The sequence below is a fragment of the Phocoena sinus genome, chromosome 8 (assembly GCF_008692025.1).
Source record: "Phocoena sinus isolate mPhoSin1 chromosome 8, mPhoSin1.pri, whole genome shotgun sequence".
NCBI lineage: Eukaryota > Metazoa > Chordata > Mammalia > Artiodactyla > Phocoenidae > Phocoena > Phocoena sinus.
In genome coordinates, this window is record NC_045770.1 from 31693441 (window position 1) to 31709466 (window position 16026).

At 36.3% G+C, this 16026-nt stretch overlaps 1 protein-coding gene across 12 annotated transcripts in view; it reads right to left on the reverse strand.

The window, feature by feature from the left end:
• The window catches only part of YAP1 (Yes1 associated transcriptional regulator), a 111024-nt gene that overhangs the window by 27332 nt on the left and 67666 nt on the right, over positions 1-16026 (reverse strand). For 4 of the 12 annotated variants that reach the window (XM_032640358.1, XM_032640354.1, XM_032640356.1 and 1 more), the window contains exon 4: positions 10550-10663. The exons of 4 other annotated variants lie outside the window; for them this stretch is intronic. In XM_032640358.1, the coding sequence (XP_032496249.1) occupies positions 10550-10663 (114 nt within the window). Of the gene's footprint in view, positions 1-10543; positions 10664-16026 lie in introns of all 12 variants that reach the window. 4 more of the 12 variants (XM_032640357.1, XM_032640353.1, XM_032640355.1 and 1 more) reach the window with 1 other exon arrangement.

The following is a 16026-nucleotide window of genomic DNA, read 5'->3' on the forward strand; positions in this document are numbered from 1 at the left end:
AAAAACTGCTAGGAAATAACCCATTAGTAAGTGTTAAAATGATAAAATATGATTGATTTCAAAACAGATTCTAGAGCTATACAGTGTTAAATATTTCATCTATTAAGAAACATTTTTTAAAAAGCTCTTGAGCTTTCCACACTGGATTTTTATTAAGTAATATAGCATTTAACAAGTTAATGTAAATATTCCTTGTGAAAACTAATTGGACAATAACAGTATTGTATGAAAATAAACAGGTAAATATCCTCTGCTTCCCACCAGTTTCTCAGAATTAGATACCATTAGCAGTAATCATTAATGACAGTGACCACTGCTGATGGCACACTCGGTTGGGAAAGTCTTTTTCAAATCTAAGCTTATCTGACTATTAAAAACCACAGCAAGGGAAAAATAAGGGTATCAAAAGATGGAGTAAGAACTCCACAGAATTAAACAGAAATTTGTACAAAATACGCAATAGAAATAGTCTCTCTGGCTAATAATGGTGAGCACTTTTGGTTGTGTTTACCTATATGCTGTTACCTATGGATACAAGCAGTGCTACAAGCTTCCATATAAAGAGCTCACTTAAATGACCAATTCAAACAACCGAGTTTATCTACAGAAGCTGGGATTTCTTCTCTTCAGAAGCATCCTGTTCTTTACCTTCTGACTATCTCAAGCATTTCAACAAAGCACAGAGCAGTGCACCCACATGGGGTGCAGCAGAGACCTCACAAGCAGGCAAGAAACAAAACAATCTTTGTTTCTTGGGGGAAGGGGGCAGGGCAGCTAAAAAAGAAAAGAACTGCATTACCACCTTCTTCCCCTCCATGACCAACTACCAAAATCCCAATGTTTCCAGTTTTAACAAAATTTCTAAAAGGTAAAGGAGAAAACAAATCCCTAAAATATGACAAATTTTTTAAAAAAATGCTACATTTTAAATTCAGCCTTTGCTGCCTGAACTATGAAATAGTAACTGTTTCAAGTTTTTCTTAACCAATCCGTCCTGACAGGTTTATGGTAGCAAATCATACACTCAGCAATTACTGAAAAAGAAGAGACGACCTTCTCAAAAACAAAGGAAGTCATCACCATGGGTTCTTTCCAGATTTTATTCTGAACATCTAAATTTTCAAACTTCAGACAAATTTTAGATTTGCATAATTTGTATCTTCAACCTTGGAATATTACAAAGTACTACAGATGTGGTAATCAATCGTAGACTTTGAGATAATTCAATCCTAGTAACCTCATTAAGTGTAAATTTAAAATTAGAAAATTATTTTGAGCTTTTAAAATAATAACTCACATCAAATCTCCCACAACACAAGAAAGCACCTTTTTACTTTGTCTAATATTTTATCAAGTTTCAGATATTACATGGTTACATGTTAGAATGGCTATATTAGTTTGCTTATAACATTTAGAAACAAATTTTAGGTTTTCCCCCCATACCTACAAGGGTACTAAGACTGTAAAATTAAAAGAAATGAATGCTTTTCTAAAAACACAAACTAACAGGCCAACTCTGTCAGTCTTAAAACAGTAAAAACAAAACACAAAACACCCACTGCTAGCTAAGTCTTTCAATATGACCTAGGGGATTGAATTGTCTACAAAAAGTTGCTACTAACTGGCACAAAAATTTATGTATTTAAATACAAAATGATGGTTTTTTCAGTGAAAATTACTTACTATTTGATTCACACTGAAAATCTGTCTCTTACAAAAGGAGCAAAAGGCCAGGGTCCTTATCTCATGACTGAATATAACTTTTTATTATCAATATGCAAAAGACATCTCCCAACACTCAATTAAGCTATACCTAAATGATAACACCATGCCCAGGAATGACTTTTTAAAAAAAGTTATACTGAGATATTTCACCCCTTTAGTAATTTTAATATATTCATAGAATTGTATAACCATCACCACTATCTAATTTCAGAACACTTTCATCATCCCCAAAAGAAACCCTGTATCCTTTAGCAGTACACGTCCTATTGCCCCTCCCCCAGTCCCTGGTAACCATTAATCTACTTTGTTTCTTTGGATTTGTCATATATATGGAATATATATGACATGTCATATATATGGAATCAATTCTGTGACTGGCTTGTTTCACTTAATATATTTTCCAGATTCATCCATGTTACAGTATGTATCAGCATTTTATTCCTTTTTATTGCCAAATAATATTCCACTGTACAGATATACTACATTTTGTTAGTCTGTTAATCAACTGATGGATATCTGTGTTATTTTCACTTTTTGTTTATTATGAATCATGTGGCTACAAACATACAAATGTGCAGGTTTTTGTGTGGACATGTGGTTTCCTTTTTTGGGCAATATATATCTAGGAATGGAATTGCTAGGTCATATGGTAACTATATGTTTAACTTTTTGAGGAACTGCCAAACTGTTTTCTAAAGTGGCTGCATCATTTTTCAATCACATCAGCAATGTATGAGGGTTCCAACTGCTCCATATTCTGGTCAACACTTGTTAATGCCTGTCTTTCATTTTAGCCATCTTACTGAGAATAAAGTGGCATCTCATTGTGGTTTTGCTTTGTATGATGTGGTTACAGTTAACCTCCCCTAAAACTCTACCCCAGGTCTTACCATAGGCAAAATAATCTCTCCCTCCCACACTCTGTACTTCTCTCCCTTACCAAACATCAACTTCCAGGCCCCCCAACCTGGGTTAAAGTATTTTAATCTTTAAACTGTTCAAAAATACCAATAACACCTTTTTTTAGGTCAATTCGACACTGTCTTCCTTCAACCACCTATCAAAAGTCTGGCATGAAAATTTATTATAATGGTATTTTTCAAACAATACAATTGAGAATGGAGTTTAAAAAACATTCAACAGAACATTTTCTCCTCATCACCTCATTAAGCAGTTTGGGGCAGGACACAGGAGTTGCTAAATGAGGTGAGGAGAAGGGAGAAAGCGGTCTAACTAGCCTTCGGCTCTCTCTGTCCCCCGGATATAACTGTGTTTTTTCCCTCTACTATGAAAATAAAGTTTAAAGGCTAGTTTGGAGAGAAAGTACAGATAATGAAACTATTAGTCTAACGAGAAGGGGAATAACATTTTAAAATCTACCTGCCATCATGAATTCATGTTAATGAGCAAACAGTTCCATTAATAGCTTTATTCCTAATTACATATAATGTATTACTATAAATCCTCTTTCACTAGGGGCATTTATCATTTAGAAGAGACGAATCCAAGTTCTGACTGAAAAGCACAAAAACTGGCCCTTTTATATAGTGTAGAGCTTGACTGGCTTCTTCTTACCTTTTAATGTCCCTCACAGCACCTTACTTATGATCCCTTGTTGTACTTAACACATTTTGTAATAATTATTTATTTTGTAGCTGACAACCCCCCGCCCACCTGCTAGCATAGTACCTGGTACATAACTGGCATTCATCAGTTGAATGAGTAAATAAATACTCAAATAGTTTCTATCCCTAGTTAGTAGGATGCTAATTAGTAATACACAGGAGAATCTCCAAGCTGAAGCAAGTCCAGAATGAGTTCTGAAGCAACCTCAGCAACCAAGGTAGCAGAACAACATGAGTATAAAACAAAGCAAAGAATATGAACCACTCCTCTTCTAAATCATTCCAATTTATTTCAGCAGAAATCTATTTATTTGACTTTTCTCTCAAGAAGTCTATAATCTCTTTTTCTGTTTCTTATAACTGAGTCTCTGGGTTGTCACAAAAAGTGACATCACCAAATGGCTCTCTTCTCCAGCACATTTTATAAGATATTTGCTATTAATGCAGAGTTGATACAAATACGACTTGAAACATAGTTTTCTTTTAAAAATGAATTAAATTTTCTTGGGTTTGATGTGAGGGGCTTTAGTAACACAAATAAACCATTAATTTAAATTATCATTCAGTGACTTTAAGTTTTAAAATTCTATATGAAAAACTCATTATGTAAACAAAGAAAAATATTTCTTCACTGTATAATTATTTGTATCATTGAACCATCATCAAGTAGAAACTACATTATTAATTTAACTTCATTAACGTTATGTCTATTCACCCTTGGCAAGTAGGAGAGACTGCTTACCATGATTGATAAACTATTTTGACACCATCCTCCTGACTGTAACATAAAAAAAAAAACCCTAAAACTGCAAACCTCTAATACTGAACTAATTTTGATATTCTATAACCTTACGTATTAAAATGTTCATTTCGGCTAGTGTTTGTTTTTTAAGTAAAACAAAAAAAAAATGTAGTGAGGGCAACAATTAGTAACAATCTCCAACAGTATGTTTTAAATAGGACTTCACTAAGCACATGGCCTAGAAGTATACTTCAAATCAGCTTACATCAGGCTCCTAACATAGTAACTTTATGAGAGTTCTAAATTTTAGAAACAAAGCATACTAAAAATGCATCATCTTTAAGGCAGTTTAAACTCCTATATATGTCAGAGCTGATAGCGTGGACAAAACTTAACTATTCCATCTAGCGCTGCCCATCCCCCATCAGATTTGTTTGCCCGGGCATACCCACCATGTGATAAGGCTTATCTTTAAAGGCTGAAAGATTTCCTGGTCTCCTCTTCAAAAGTAATTCCCAGCTGTGACCAGAGGGCCAAAAGCTAAAACTTAAGTGGTGCAATAAATAGTTCAAAAATATCCCTGAAACCTCAGTGCACTCAAATCCATAAAGCTATTGAGAAGTAACCTTAAGCAAGGATCCAAAGCAGTCACTGAAGAATTCATAATCTAGCATATTATATTAAATTAATTAAGGACTAGAAATATTCTTAAAAGCATCTAGTATATGAGTCCAATTAAGTCAAGAAAAGTCAGGTATCTTTCTGAATGAGTTGGTTACACTGTTGATACCAGAAGAACTTGGGTCTCTTGATTCCCAATTGAGTAGGTAAATTTTTCTATGACACAATTTAATTCATTTGAATTCACATGTAGAAAAGAGGATGCTAGCTAACTTCTACTAATGGATTTTTGGAGGGCATATAAAATGTCAGGTCAGAGCAATGTCATAACTATTTTTCTCACTGGATAATGTGCATTTAAAAACTACATTGAGTATCACATTTAAAGAGGCATCCAGAGAAGGGAAGTCTTAATGCATAAAAAAAAACAAAACTCAGAACTCTTAATGCATAAAAAAACTGGAGAAACGACAGTTAAAAGAGAACACTCTGGAATTAGAAATGTATTCACAAATTTGAAGGGAAGTAAATTTCTGAGTAATAAAGGGACACATATTTTCTGGTCATTAGAACCTTCCTTAAATAGAATGGACTGCCTTGTAACAGGGTAAGCTCCTAGTCAAGGGAAAGGGAAGGTCAAAGGTGAGGTTGGAAGGTAATCTCTTAAGGATATGGTAGAGGTGAGGCAGGCATGATAATTCATCTAGATGGCTTCACTTCTGTAATTGGAAACTCATTACCTTTGGGTAATTTCCTCAAGATGAGTCACAATACAGTATATAAGTAAATGCTTCAACCATTGTCATCTTCCTCACTCTGAAATTTCCATGTGTTAGTACTGGTGACTTAGGTGTGCTTTTGAAAAGATTAACTGCATGTAATCTAAATTTCTTTAAAATTCTGGGTGTCAAAAGATCAAGTCCAGATTCTAGTTCTGTCACTCAACTATATAACCGTGGGTAGTCACAATTTCCCTAGATCTCAGAGAAACTCAGATTTGGGGCAAAATCCCTACCTCTACCAGTTATTTATTTATTTATTTATTTTTTGCGGTACGCGGGCCTCTCACTGTTGTGGCCTCTCCCGTTGCGGAGTGCAGGCTCAGCAGCCATGGCTCAACGGGCCCAGCCGCTCCGCAGCACGTGGGATCTTCCCGGACCAGGGCACGAACCCGTGTCCCCTTCATCGGCAGGCAGACTCTCAACCACTGCGCCACCAGGGAAGCCCTCTACCAGTTATTTTTTAAAAAATATATGTTGGTGGCTTGGGGAGTCACAAGGACTGGGTGGCACTACGGCATTTAGTGGGCAACCGTCAGGGATGTTGAACGTTCTTCAGTGCCCAGGATACACCCCCCCTCCTCCTTTGAGAAATGTTGATTAAAAGAATTACAAATTCCTTTTCAGGGCCAAATTTTATGAGATTTATTTGTTTTAAGAAGTTTTAGTTAGCAACAGCTCTATTTACCTAAAACACACTGAAACATCTTTTCGTCCCTACCCTAAGTAGTTAATAATATAATTCACAACCAAATACTGACATTTTAGGATCACCAGGCAAGATTTAAAAGAGGGTAAGGAGGGCTTCCCTGGTGGCGCAGTGGTTGAGAGTCCGCCTGCCGAGGCAGGGCACACGGGTTTGTGCCCCGGTTCGGGAAGATCCCACATGCCGCGGAGCGGCTGGGCCCATGAGCCATGGCCACTGAACCTGCGGGAGAGGCCACAACAGTAAGAGGCCCGCGTACCGCAAACAAAAAAAAAAAAAAAAAAAGAGGGTAAGGAAAAAAAAACAAAAAAAGAACTTGTTTTTAATGCACGAATATAAAGAGACTTGCTTTAATAAAATTCAAATGATTTGATGTTGGTATTCTAGCTACCCAAGACTCCATTAATGGAGTTACAGATTTAGTTTCTACAGCCTTCAGTGTTTTTTCCTACCTCTACTAGAACAGACTTAGGTACATTTTCATCAAAAGTAAAATATTACTTATAACAACTATCAGAAATATTTAGTCTTCAAGGAAAAAGGTTAATGAATGTCTAAACAGTTAAAAAATTTAACAGACCTTTAATTATTGATGCAAAACATTTAACTTTGATAAGAAAGATGTGAATAACTTTTGGCTTTTGACTTAATAGCAAGTTTTGGGAAACTCTGAAACCAAGGACCAAATCAACACCTAGGTTTTAATTAGCTGTGACATTTCCATGCACAGAATTTCTATGTACAGAATTGTTGATAGTAATTATAAAGGATATTCTGAATTCGCCAACTAGGTTGTTTATTACCTTCTTTAAGTCTCAAAAGATACACCTTTTAATCCAAATCTCTAGTTCCAGTTATTTTATTTACACCCAACGTGTTTTTAATCCCAGTGGTCCCATCAGCACTTATTTCCAGAAACACAGATTCTAACACTACTTATTATGTCCTTTTATATAAACAGGGACAACAACATTACATAAAAGATCAGTTCATTGACCATTCGTATTCTGGAATAGAGTTTTCATTCTGAAAAACAGGAATTATAATTTTTGTGTATGTTTTCATTAGGGCTTTTACTGGAAAATATTCAAATGGCTATTATTATATAAAACAGTAAATAATTTTACAACATACAAGAAAATATTTAAACCTGAGACTCCTCATGTTTGCAAGTATAAAATCTCTAGGAAAAAGAGTGTTAATAAGAAATAATTTAATGACCTGCATAATACTCAAGCATCAACTTTCTTTAATACAGTGTGAAAACATTCCTAATATGATTCCTTAAAAACAAACAAAAGCCCTCCTTTTTTCGAAGTCAGTAAATATCAGCTAATTCTTATTGGCACTGGATGTCACTTCATGATTTGTTACAAATTACTAATCAATGCTGTAAAATAATATGTCAACGATATATAGTTTTTAGGGAGAGTCAAGATAAGGGTATGGGATTAAGAGATACAAACTACTATGTATAAAACAAATAAACAACAAGAATACATTGTACAGCACAGGGAAATAGTTATTATCATATAATAACTTTAAATGGAGTATAAGCTTTAAAAATGTTGAATCACTGCTATACACCTGAAACTAATATTGTAAGTCAACGTAAAATAAAAACTTCAATAAAAATTTTTAAAAGATACATAGTTTTTAAATGTTAAATAAAAAATCAGATAAAAAGAAACAATGCATAACTAATTATTTAATTTCCTGAATTTATGTTACATGGATAATTTATTAACTTCATGTGGGATGTTAATTATTCTAAATATAATTATTCTAAAGCATCTGATAAAGAACAGAAATATAAAAGAGGCTGGTGTTTGAAGGAGGTGAGTGATAAAGTCAAGCTTATCAGATGTAAGGTGTATCTTCTACTCTAAAATGTCAAAAGACATAGGTCAACTTGACTTAAGGTAAAAAATGGTAATTACTTTCATATAGATTTGGGGAATATAGGAAAACAAATTTCACAACCATGAAAGCAATAACCTATCATTTGTTGGTGTCTGCATGGTTCAAAGGGTCAGAAAGGGGATAGTCTATATTTTTTTGGCAGATAAAACGCAATCCACCATAGAACTTCAGATTTCAAGGAAAACTCCTTCAAATTCAGCAGCTAACAGCTTGTCTCTATTTGCTGTCACTCTGGATCACAGAAACCCACACTTTTTTTTTTCCCTTTCCTGCTCCCCTTCAGTTACACTTGAGCTCTCTGACTGAAAAGGTCTGGAACAGATTAAAAGTCGGGCCACAAAATAAAAAGCTTTGGCATGTTGTCAAGCCTGTCTGGAATACACATCCACAGTGGGCCCAAAAAGGGAAACTAAACGCAGTAAGAGTATTTTATGAAAACTTTTCTTGGCATAGCTAACTACGCTGTGTGTACATACGTGGTGAAGGTGGGAGGGAGATTATCATTATTTTTTTTTGGTACTTTCTCCCATTTAAAAAAAAAGACCAAGCTGTGTGTGTAATTAATGAATCTACTTAAGCTCACAGCCAAGTTGTTTTATTTCACTTTTTATTAACTGAAAATACTTAGAAAAAAAAAAAGCTTTGTTCCAATTGCTGATTTCTACAGTTAGCTAAGGGTTAATCATCATTTTTCATAATCTCGTGTAGAGGGAAAAAAATCCCACAGTACCATTTTTTAAAATTTCCAAAACATGGACAAGCAGAATTCATTTCATTAAAGATGATTTAAGGAAACATGTCTGTTATCGTTCTAGTCCATACAAATGGCAACATTTATTAAATTCTCTACCTTACTTGGTTTCCTGTTTCAACCACAAGGGCTTATTCAAGCATTAAATAGAATCTGAAGTTGCAAATTATTAACATGCCACATTACTTTTTTTTTTTTTTTTTTTTTTTTTTTTGCGGTACGCAGGCCTCTCACTGTTGTGGCCTCTACCGTTGCAGAGCACAGGCTCCGGACGCGCAGGCTCAGCGGCCATGGCTCACGGGCCCAGCCGCTCCGCGGCATGTGGGATCTTCCCGGACCGGGGCACAAACCCGTGTCCCCTGCATCGGCAGGCGAACTCTCAACCACTGCGCCACCAAGGAAGCCCCACATTACTTTTTTAACACTCAAATAGGTCTTGAAACTCAAAAGGCTAGCATTTAAGCCAAACCGGATACCTGTCAAAATGACAGTCTCTGCCCTGATCCCACCTTTGACTTGACTTGAATAGGGGATTCAATCAGTTGGCCAATCAGTAAGCTTGGGGCAAACCCAAATGTTGGGGGTTTAAAAAGGTATACATATAGATATAGGAGAACTGCTCAGAACGTTCCTGACGGGGAAGTTATTTTACCCAACCAGCTCTGGGTAGAGTTTTTCTTTCTCTTTTTCCCCCAGGACTGTGTTTTGATGGCATTCACAGAGTTAATTCCTCTTTCCCATAAGGGCCCCACAGTTGTTGTTAGGTCAACCCCTGTAAAGCTTCAAAGGTTCCAAGTTCCCTCAGTCTGACCTACTCAGTGATCTGCACATTGTTTTCATTTAGCTGCATCCAGTCCAAGACGAAAGCTTTAAAACCACAATGATCTGCTCCTTTTTAAATACATTTTTCCATGGCTTTGGAAAAATGTCTCAGAAACCCAACCGAAGAAACTGAAAACAGTGAAAAAATATGTGTAAAAAGGCCCTAAAAAAATGTATACTATTATCAAAATATGTACATTTGGGAGGCGAAAATTTCTTTGTGCAAATGGTGACTTTTGTCATTTGATTTGGAGGGAAATATGGCTTATTTTAGGTTTGTTTCCTAAATGAAAAACAAAGGAAAAACCCCCTTTACTTAAAAAGGGGGGGGGGCAGAAGCGAAGAGAAGGAAAAAAAGGCTTTCATTGGTCCATCTCTAGGGTGACGGGGTACCCACCCCCCCCCAGGATAGAAAACATTGTCATACCCAGGCACAGGATGGTACTCATTGCTCTCTTAAGTTAAGCATAAGCAGACACCACGTTACTGACAAAAGTTGATATCCCAGGTTTTAGATGAAGCGACAGACTGATTATTTCTGTAGCTAGAAAGATCATTTTAAACACGATCACTGTGTTTCCCCAAAATGTGAAAGGAACAGTGAGTCTGGTTAGTAAACCACCACAACATTCCTCCAACCCCATCCCAAGAAGTCCAAGCTAAAAGGCCGATTTAGACCTGAATTTCTCAAGTTTAAAGTGAAAGGTATAAAAACATTACTTGGATAGGTTGGATGGGCAGTCACTTTTTAAAATTATGAAGCAGTGCAATTTAATTTAAATGTACCTTCCCAAATTCACATACCAAAAAACAGTCATCAAAAATATCTAAAAAGATTTTGAGATGAACCTTTACCAAAACGAGGGTCAAGCCTGGGGTCTAGCCAAGAGGTGGTCTTGTTCTTATGGTTTATATAGTATATTTCTCCATCCTGAGTCATGGCTTGTTCCCATCCATCAGGAAGAGGACCTATAAATACAGAAAAAAAATCACGGTTGGTTTTTAATTTGGTGCATCTAAAAAAAAAAAAAAAGTGGGAGGTGTGCTAATTTAAAAAGAAAACACATTCTGACATAAAACAACTCATTAATGCAGAATTAACAATGTGCTCAGAGAAGAAAGGTAAACCTGTATACTTGATTCTTCTCCACTAAAAGGAAATTACCCAATAATAAAATCTACACCCCCAAAGACACAGATGTAAAAAAGGTCAGATTTTTAGAAAATGCTCTGGAAGTCATGACCCAAATAACTGTTATTAGTGTTAATATAAGACACGGAGTGCTGCAGCTCAGGGACCATTCCCCCAATCCAGTCAGTTTTGGGACAGTACCTTCCTAGAGACCCCAAAAGGTTCTTTAATAAGGAATATATGCAAGTGTTCTCAGAGTACCTACAGTATCATAAACATTCTGCTTAATATAAAGCACAGTTTAGCTAAGACTGCCAAGTACCATTTATTTCCATTATTTATGTGACTGACTCACACCAAGAAAACTATAATAGAGAAAACATGGTTCAAAAAAGCTTATTCTTAAGCAGCCTGGAAGTTGCTAGGAGGTGGGGATTGTGGCTAGAAGTTTAAGTTTGTCAGAGACTTGGGAAGGGGGCAGAGTAAACACCACAACTGCCGGAAGGCAAAGTTCTCAGGAAGAAAAAGAGAAAAGGTACAAATTTCAAAGCTACAGAGTGAGGAAGTACTACCTGGGAGATAGGGCTAAAGAATATAGAAAGTATAAGAAGATTATTCTATCTTTATGAGGGTAGGGAGGCGAGACAGTTGCTTTTAAGAGGTAATAGCAATGAAAAGAGAGGCCCAGTATAAACCACTAAATTCAGGCATATTTCCTCCTTGTCTCTCCCACTCCCCGGCTTCCACTTCCTACTCCCACCAGGAATCAGAAAAGGCAAAGGTAAATTGGGAGAGTCTGAGCAAATGCCTAAAATTTTCCATCTGTGGACCAACACGAATTGACTGCTTACTGTGTGCCAGTCCCTGTGCTAAGTATATTAGGTACATTAACTCGTTTAATCCTTACAATGACCAAGGACATAAGCAGTAGTACTATCTCCATTCTAATGGGGAAACTGAGGCACAGAGTGGTTTAGTCGGTACATCACAAAGCTAGTGTCAGAGATGATAAACTTAGCAGCCTAATTCCTGAGACATTTTTCTCATAACAACACTTCTTTTTATTCACGTCCCACATCCAAGATCAGAGACTAAGTATGTTTCCTGTGCAAAAATGGAACAAGTTCCTTCTTTCTATACTGGCAGTCCAACACAGCCTTAAGAGTAATGCTGAAAGAGTAACTTTGGTTAAACAGACCACTCACACAGGCCCATGGGACCCAAGGCCCTAATTCTAGGCCAGTTTCATTTGTATTAGGAACAGGCCAATTTGCTCCTATAGTATTATCAAAGATCTACTTTGATGGGGTCAAAATCCTGTTAGGGAATGCAGGCATGTGGAACTGGAGTGTTCTGTACTCCTAGACAGGCCACAGGGGGAAGACCCTTCTCCAGTCCTGAATATGGAACTCTGCACACAATGCTAACCATGTCCAGAGTTGAACTTTGCTGCAGAAATACTGTGTTTACTAAAAAGTGAATGGGAAGTAGATCTGTTTAACACATGTAAATCAAACAAACCACTTTTCTCAGCAGCCTTCAGTGTCACTTTGGGTTCTATTTCCCCACTAGGAAGACAGAACCTCCAGAACTGAATATTAAGGGTTTGTTACTGACTTTAATTGCGAAGATGGCTCAATTGTAAAATGCTTCTGAAAAACAAGTAATTAAAATTCTAACTTCCTAAGATATCATGATGATGAACAAGTCAACAGAAGTCACTGGATGCCTTTGGAAGCATCAACCCAATGGCCCTAACAGACCTCATTATAGCCTCCAAACCTGCCTCCTGAGTAAATGGATTCCCTACTGTTTTTTTTTTTAAACAATATCACTCTCTACCTTTGTTGTCTGAGTTAGAACCAAGAACAGTATCTTGGATACAAATCAACTTTCCCTTTCTGCTCCACCCACTCCATGCTGTAGACTCCACTTAACACTCTGACCGATCTGTTGCAGCCCGTCTCTAAGAATTCAACCATCAATAATTTTCAGCTCTTTTTCTTAACCACTACAGATCTTTGTTCCTTGGTGTCTGACTTCTTGTTTCCTCTCCTCATTCCAGTGTCTCCTATCAAACAGCCACCAGGGTTTTCTTCTTAAAATACTACCCAATCAACATTTATATGTTACTCACTGATTTTAAAAACATTTCCCTTGCTCTCTACCATCAAAAGGAAAATGCCAGCTGGACTCATTTCTTAATAAGTCTTCCTCACACACCCAACCCTCACTCTACTTCCCCAAGTTTTCACAAAATCATGCCATCTCCTTGTATGTACTATTCGTGCTATCACAGACAGCCTTCTGCCCCATCTCTTATAAACTCTTATTCACCTTAAAAGAGAAAGCTCAGATGTCATCCCTTTGACTCAGCCTTCCCTGATTACCCCACATAAAATCATTAACTTCCTCTTCTACTCTGTATTAATGTTTTAACAGATAGAGCTGTATTTATTTGCTTACATGTCTGCCTTCCTGACAATGACCAGGCCACTTATCTTTTAACTTGTGTCCAGTATCTGAGTAATTGCTCACTAGATATTTAATGGAAGAATGAACATCCTGCCTTCTAATACTTTGAACTTTCTATAAACAAGCTTAAAATCATATAGTACATATATGGGGTTGGCCAAGAAGTTCGTTTGGGTTTTCCCGTAAGATGTATACGGAAGATAAATATCACAAATATATCAAAAACTTCAAATTGTCTATGCATTCACACACTGACATTCCACAAACATTCCTTCACAGCGACTGTACTCATTAGCCTATCACAGAACCAGATTTTGTCATAAACTATAAAACTTTTAATACAAAATCGCATTTATAATTCATATACATGCCCTATCTGTGATTTTAAAAAATAAAAGCTACACACTGTACAGACACTCTTAACTCATAGCTGTAGGCAACATTTTTGGATGGAATTTCTCCCCCAATAAAATCAACGGCATATTTTATGTACATGAAAGCTAAACTGCATAAAGACAGTTCAGTTCCCCAGATATGCATCTCCTTTTAGGGCAGGTTTATAAATTTTAAAAGGTGGGCTTCCCTGGTGGCTCAGTGGTTAAGAATCTGCCTGCCAATGCAGGGGACAGGGGTTAGAGCCCTGGCCTGGGAAGATACCACGTGCTGTGGAGCAACTAAGCCTGTGGGCCACAACTACTGAGCCTGTGCTCTAGAACCCGCAAGCCAAAACTACTGAGCCTACGTGCCACAACTACTGAAGCCCATGTACCTAGAGCCTGTGCTCCGCAACAAGAGAAGCTACCGCGATGAGAAGCCCATGCACCACAACAAAGAGTAGCCCCGCTCACCACAACTAGAGAAAGCCCACGCACAGCAACGAAGACACAACGCAGCCAAAATAAATAAATAAATAAATAAATAAATAAATAAAAAGGCAAGACAAATGTACACCTCAGAATCACTTTCTTAGCTGCAAGAGTTGTCATGTAATTTCTGTGAAGTTTCTGATACATGCATTTATGTAATACTGGTAATGAAGGCAGTAAAGCAATATATACTTTTAATGCCGTGGCCTAATAAAGGCTTCATTGTTATTCCAATCTGATTCTTGATATAGTGATTCATAACTTCTCTAAAAATTAAAATTTCAATGGGACACTGCGTTAAAGAGACTCTAAATAGATTTCTTAAAATATTTCCCTGAAATATCCTTTACATAAGACAAATTTCACTAACATTAGATTAAGTAAAAAGGGAAAAAAAAGAATTAAATATGGCACAAGATGTTATGGAAAAACCCAAAACAACTTTTTTTCACTTAATAAGCTTATAAGCAGAATATGTGAATGACATTATTAATGCAGTGGTTTTTGCACCTTAAACCTTTTGTTCATAAGTGTATTTCACTTTTACAGTTCATCTGAATTTAAAAAATGTTTAAGATTTGTAGAAATGCATAATGGAAAAGTGAAAGTTTCTTGTAATCTATTCCCTGGGGGAAAAACTGAACAACTTTAGTTTTGTGATATGTTCTGGATTTTTTTCTTGTGCACAGTTTGTGACACACACGCATAACCACTGATGTCATGCTCTACCTGAACCATACTTGCTGTATTCACTTAATATATATTATAGACATCTTTTCTTAACACAACACATAAGTCTCTCTCATTCTTTTTAATGGCTTCACAGATCTTACTGCACAGATATATTAGAATTCATTTATCCCTTTTCCCAGTGTTACATATCAGAGTTCTTTGTAAATTTTTTTGCTGTTATAAATAATAGTGCAATGCACAACCTCTGGGGGGCAGCAATGGCAGCAACACCTCTACCACTAACTAGCTCCATTAGTACCATCACACACCATGTTCTTAGCCATATCATACAGATGAAGCACAGTTACATTCAGACAGATCACTTGCCCAAGGTAAACAATAAAGTAAACTTCCCTAAGGTAAAGATTTAAACCCAGGCAGTCTGACTTCAGAGCTTCTGCTTTTAAACCATACAACACACTGCTTCCCAAAGATATAAATACATTCCCCAAAACTTATGCAGGTGTTTCCATACATTTAAATTTGCAAACAATCAAAAACAAAGCTCTAACTAATTTTAGACATGAGGATATAAAGGAGAGACAAGCCTGGTATACAAATAAAGAGCGTAGTGATTTCTGCCTATTTTCTCACCATATTCCTAATTAAAGAATTAAATAATGTACATATGAAACAGAATAATTACTATATAATTAATTTTATAAGCACTCAAATTGACACCAAATAATACATACTAAACACAAAAGAATGCTTTTATATTCACTTATGTTGTTCATTTAACATTGGATAAAAATTTAATGTTGTGTGTAAAGAGACTGTCTAAAATAGGATGTCCGCTTTATAAAAAAAAGAAAGCTACTACTGATAAAGGCAAAGGAGTAGAGGAGGAAAGATTACCTTTAAACAGCTTTGCACCAGAATCGAATTCTTAGTAATAGAAAAAAGAAAACTGAAAAGAAACAAATCTTCAATCTTAAATGTGAACTAAATAAACAACAATCGATCTGGGCTTTATTCACCCACAAAAAGAATTTTCAGTTAAATGCTCTCTCTTTAGAGGGAATTTGGTGACCTGATAATGCAAGGTTTCTATGTTATTATGGTTAAACTAGGCTAACTGCCGAATAACCATAAGAAGGCGAGAAAGCAAGAGTGATATATTTTCT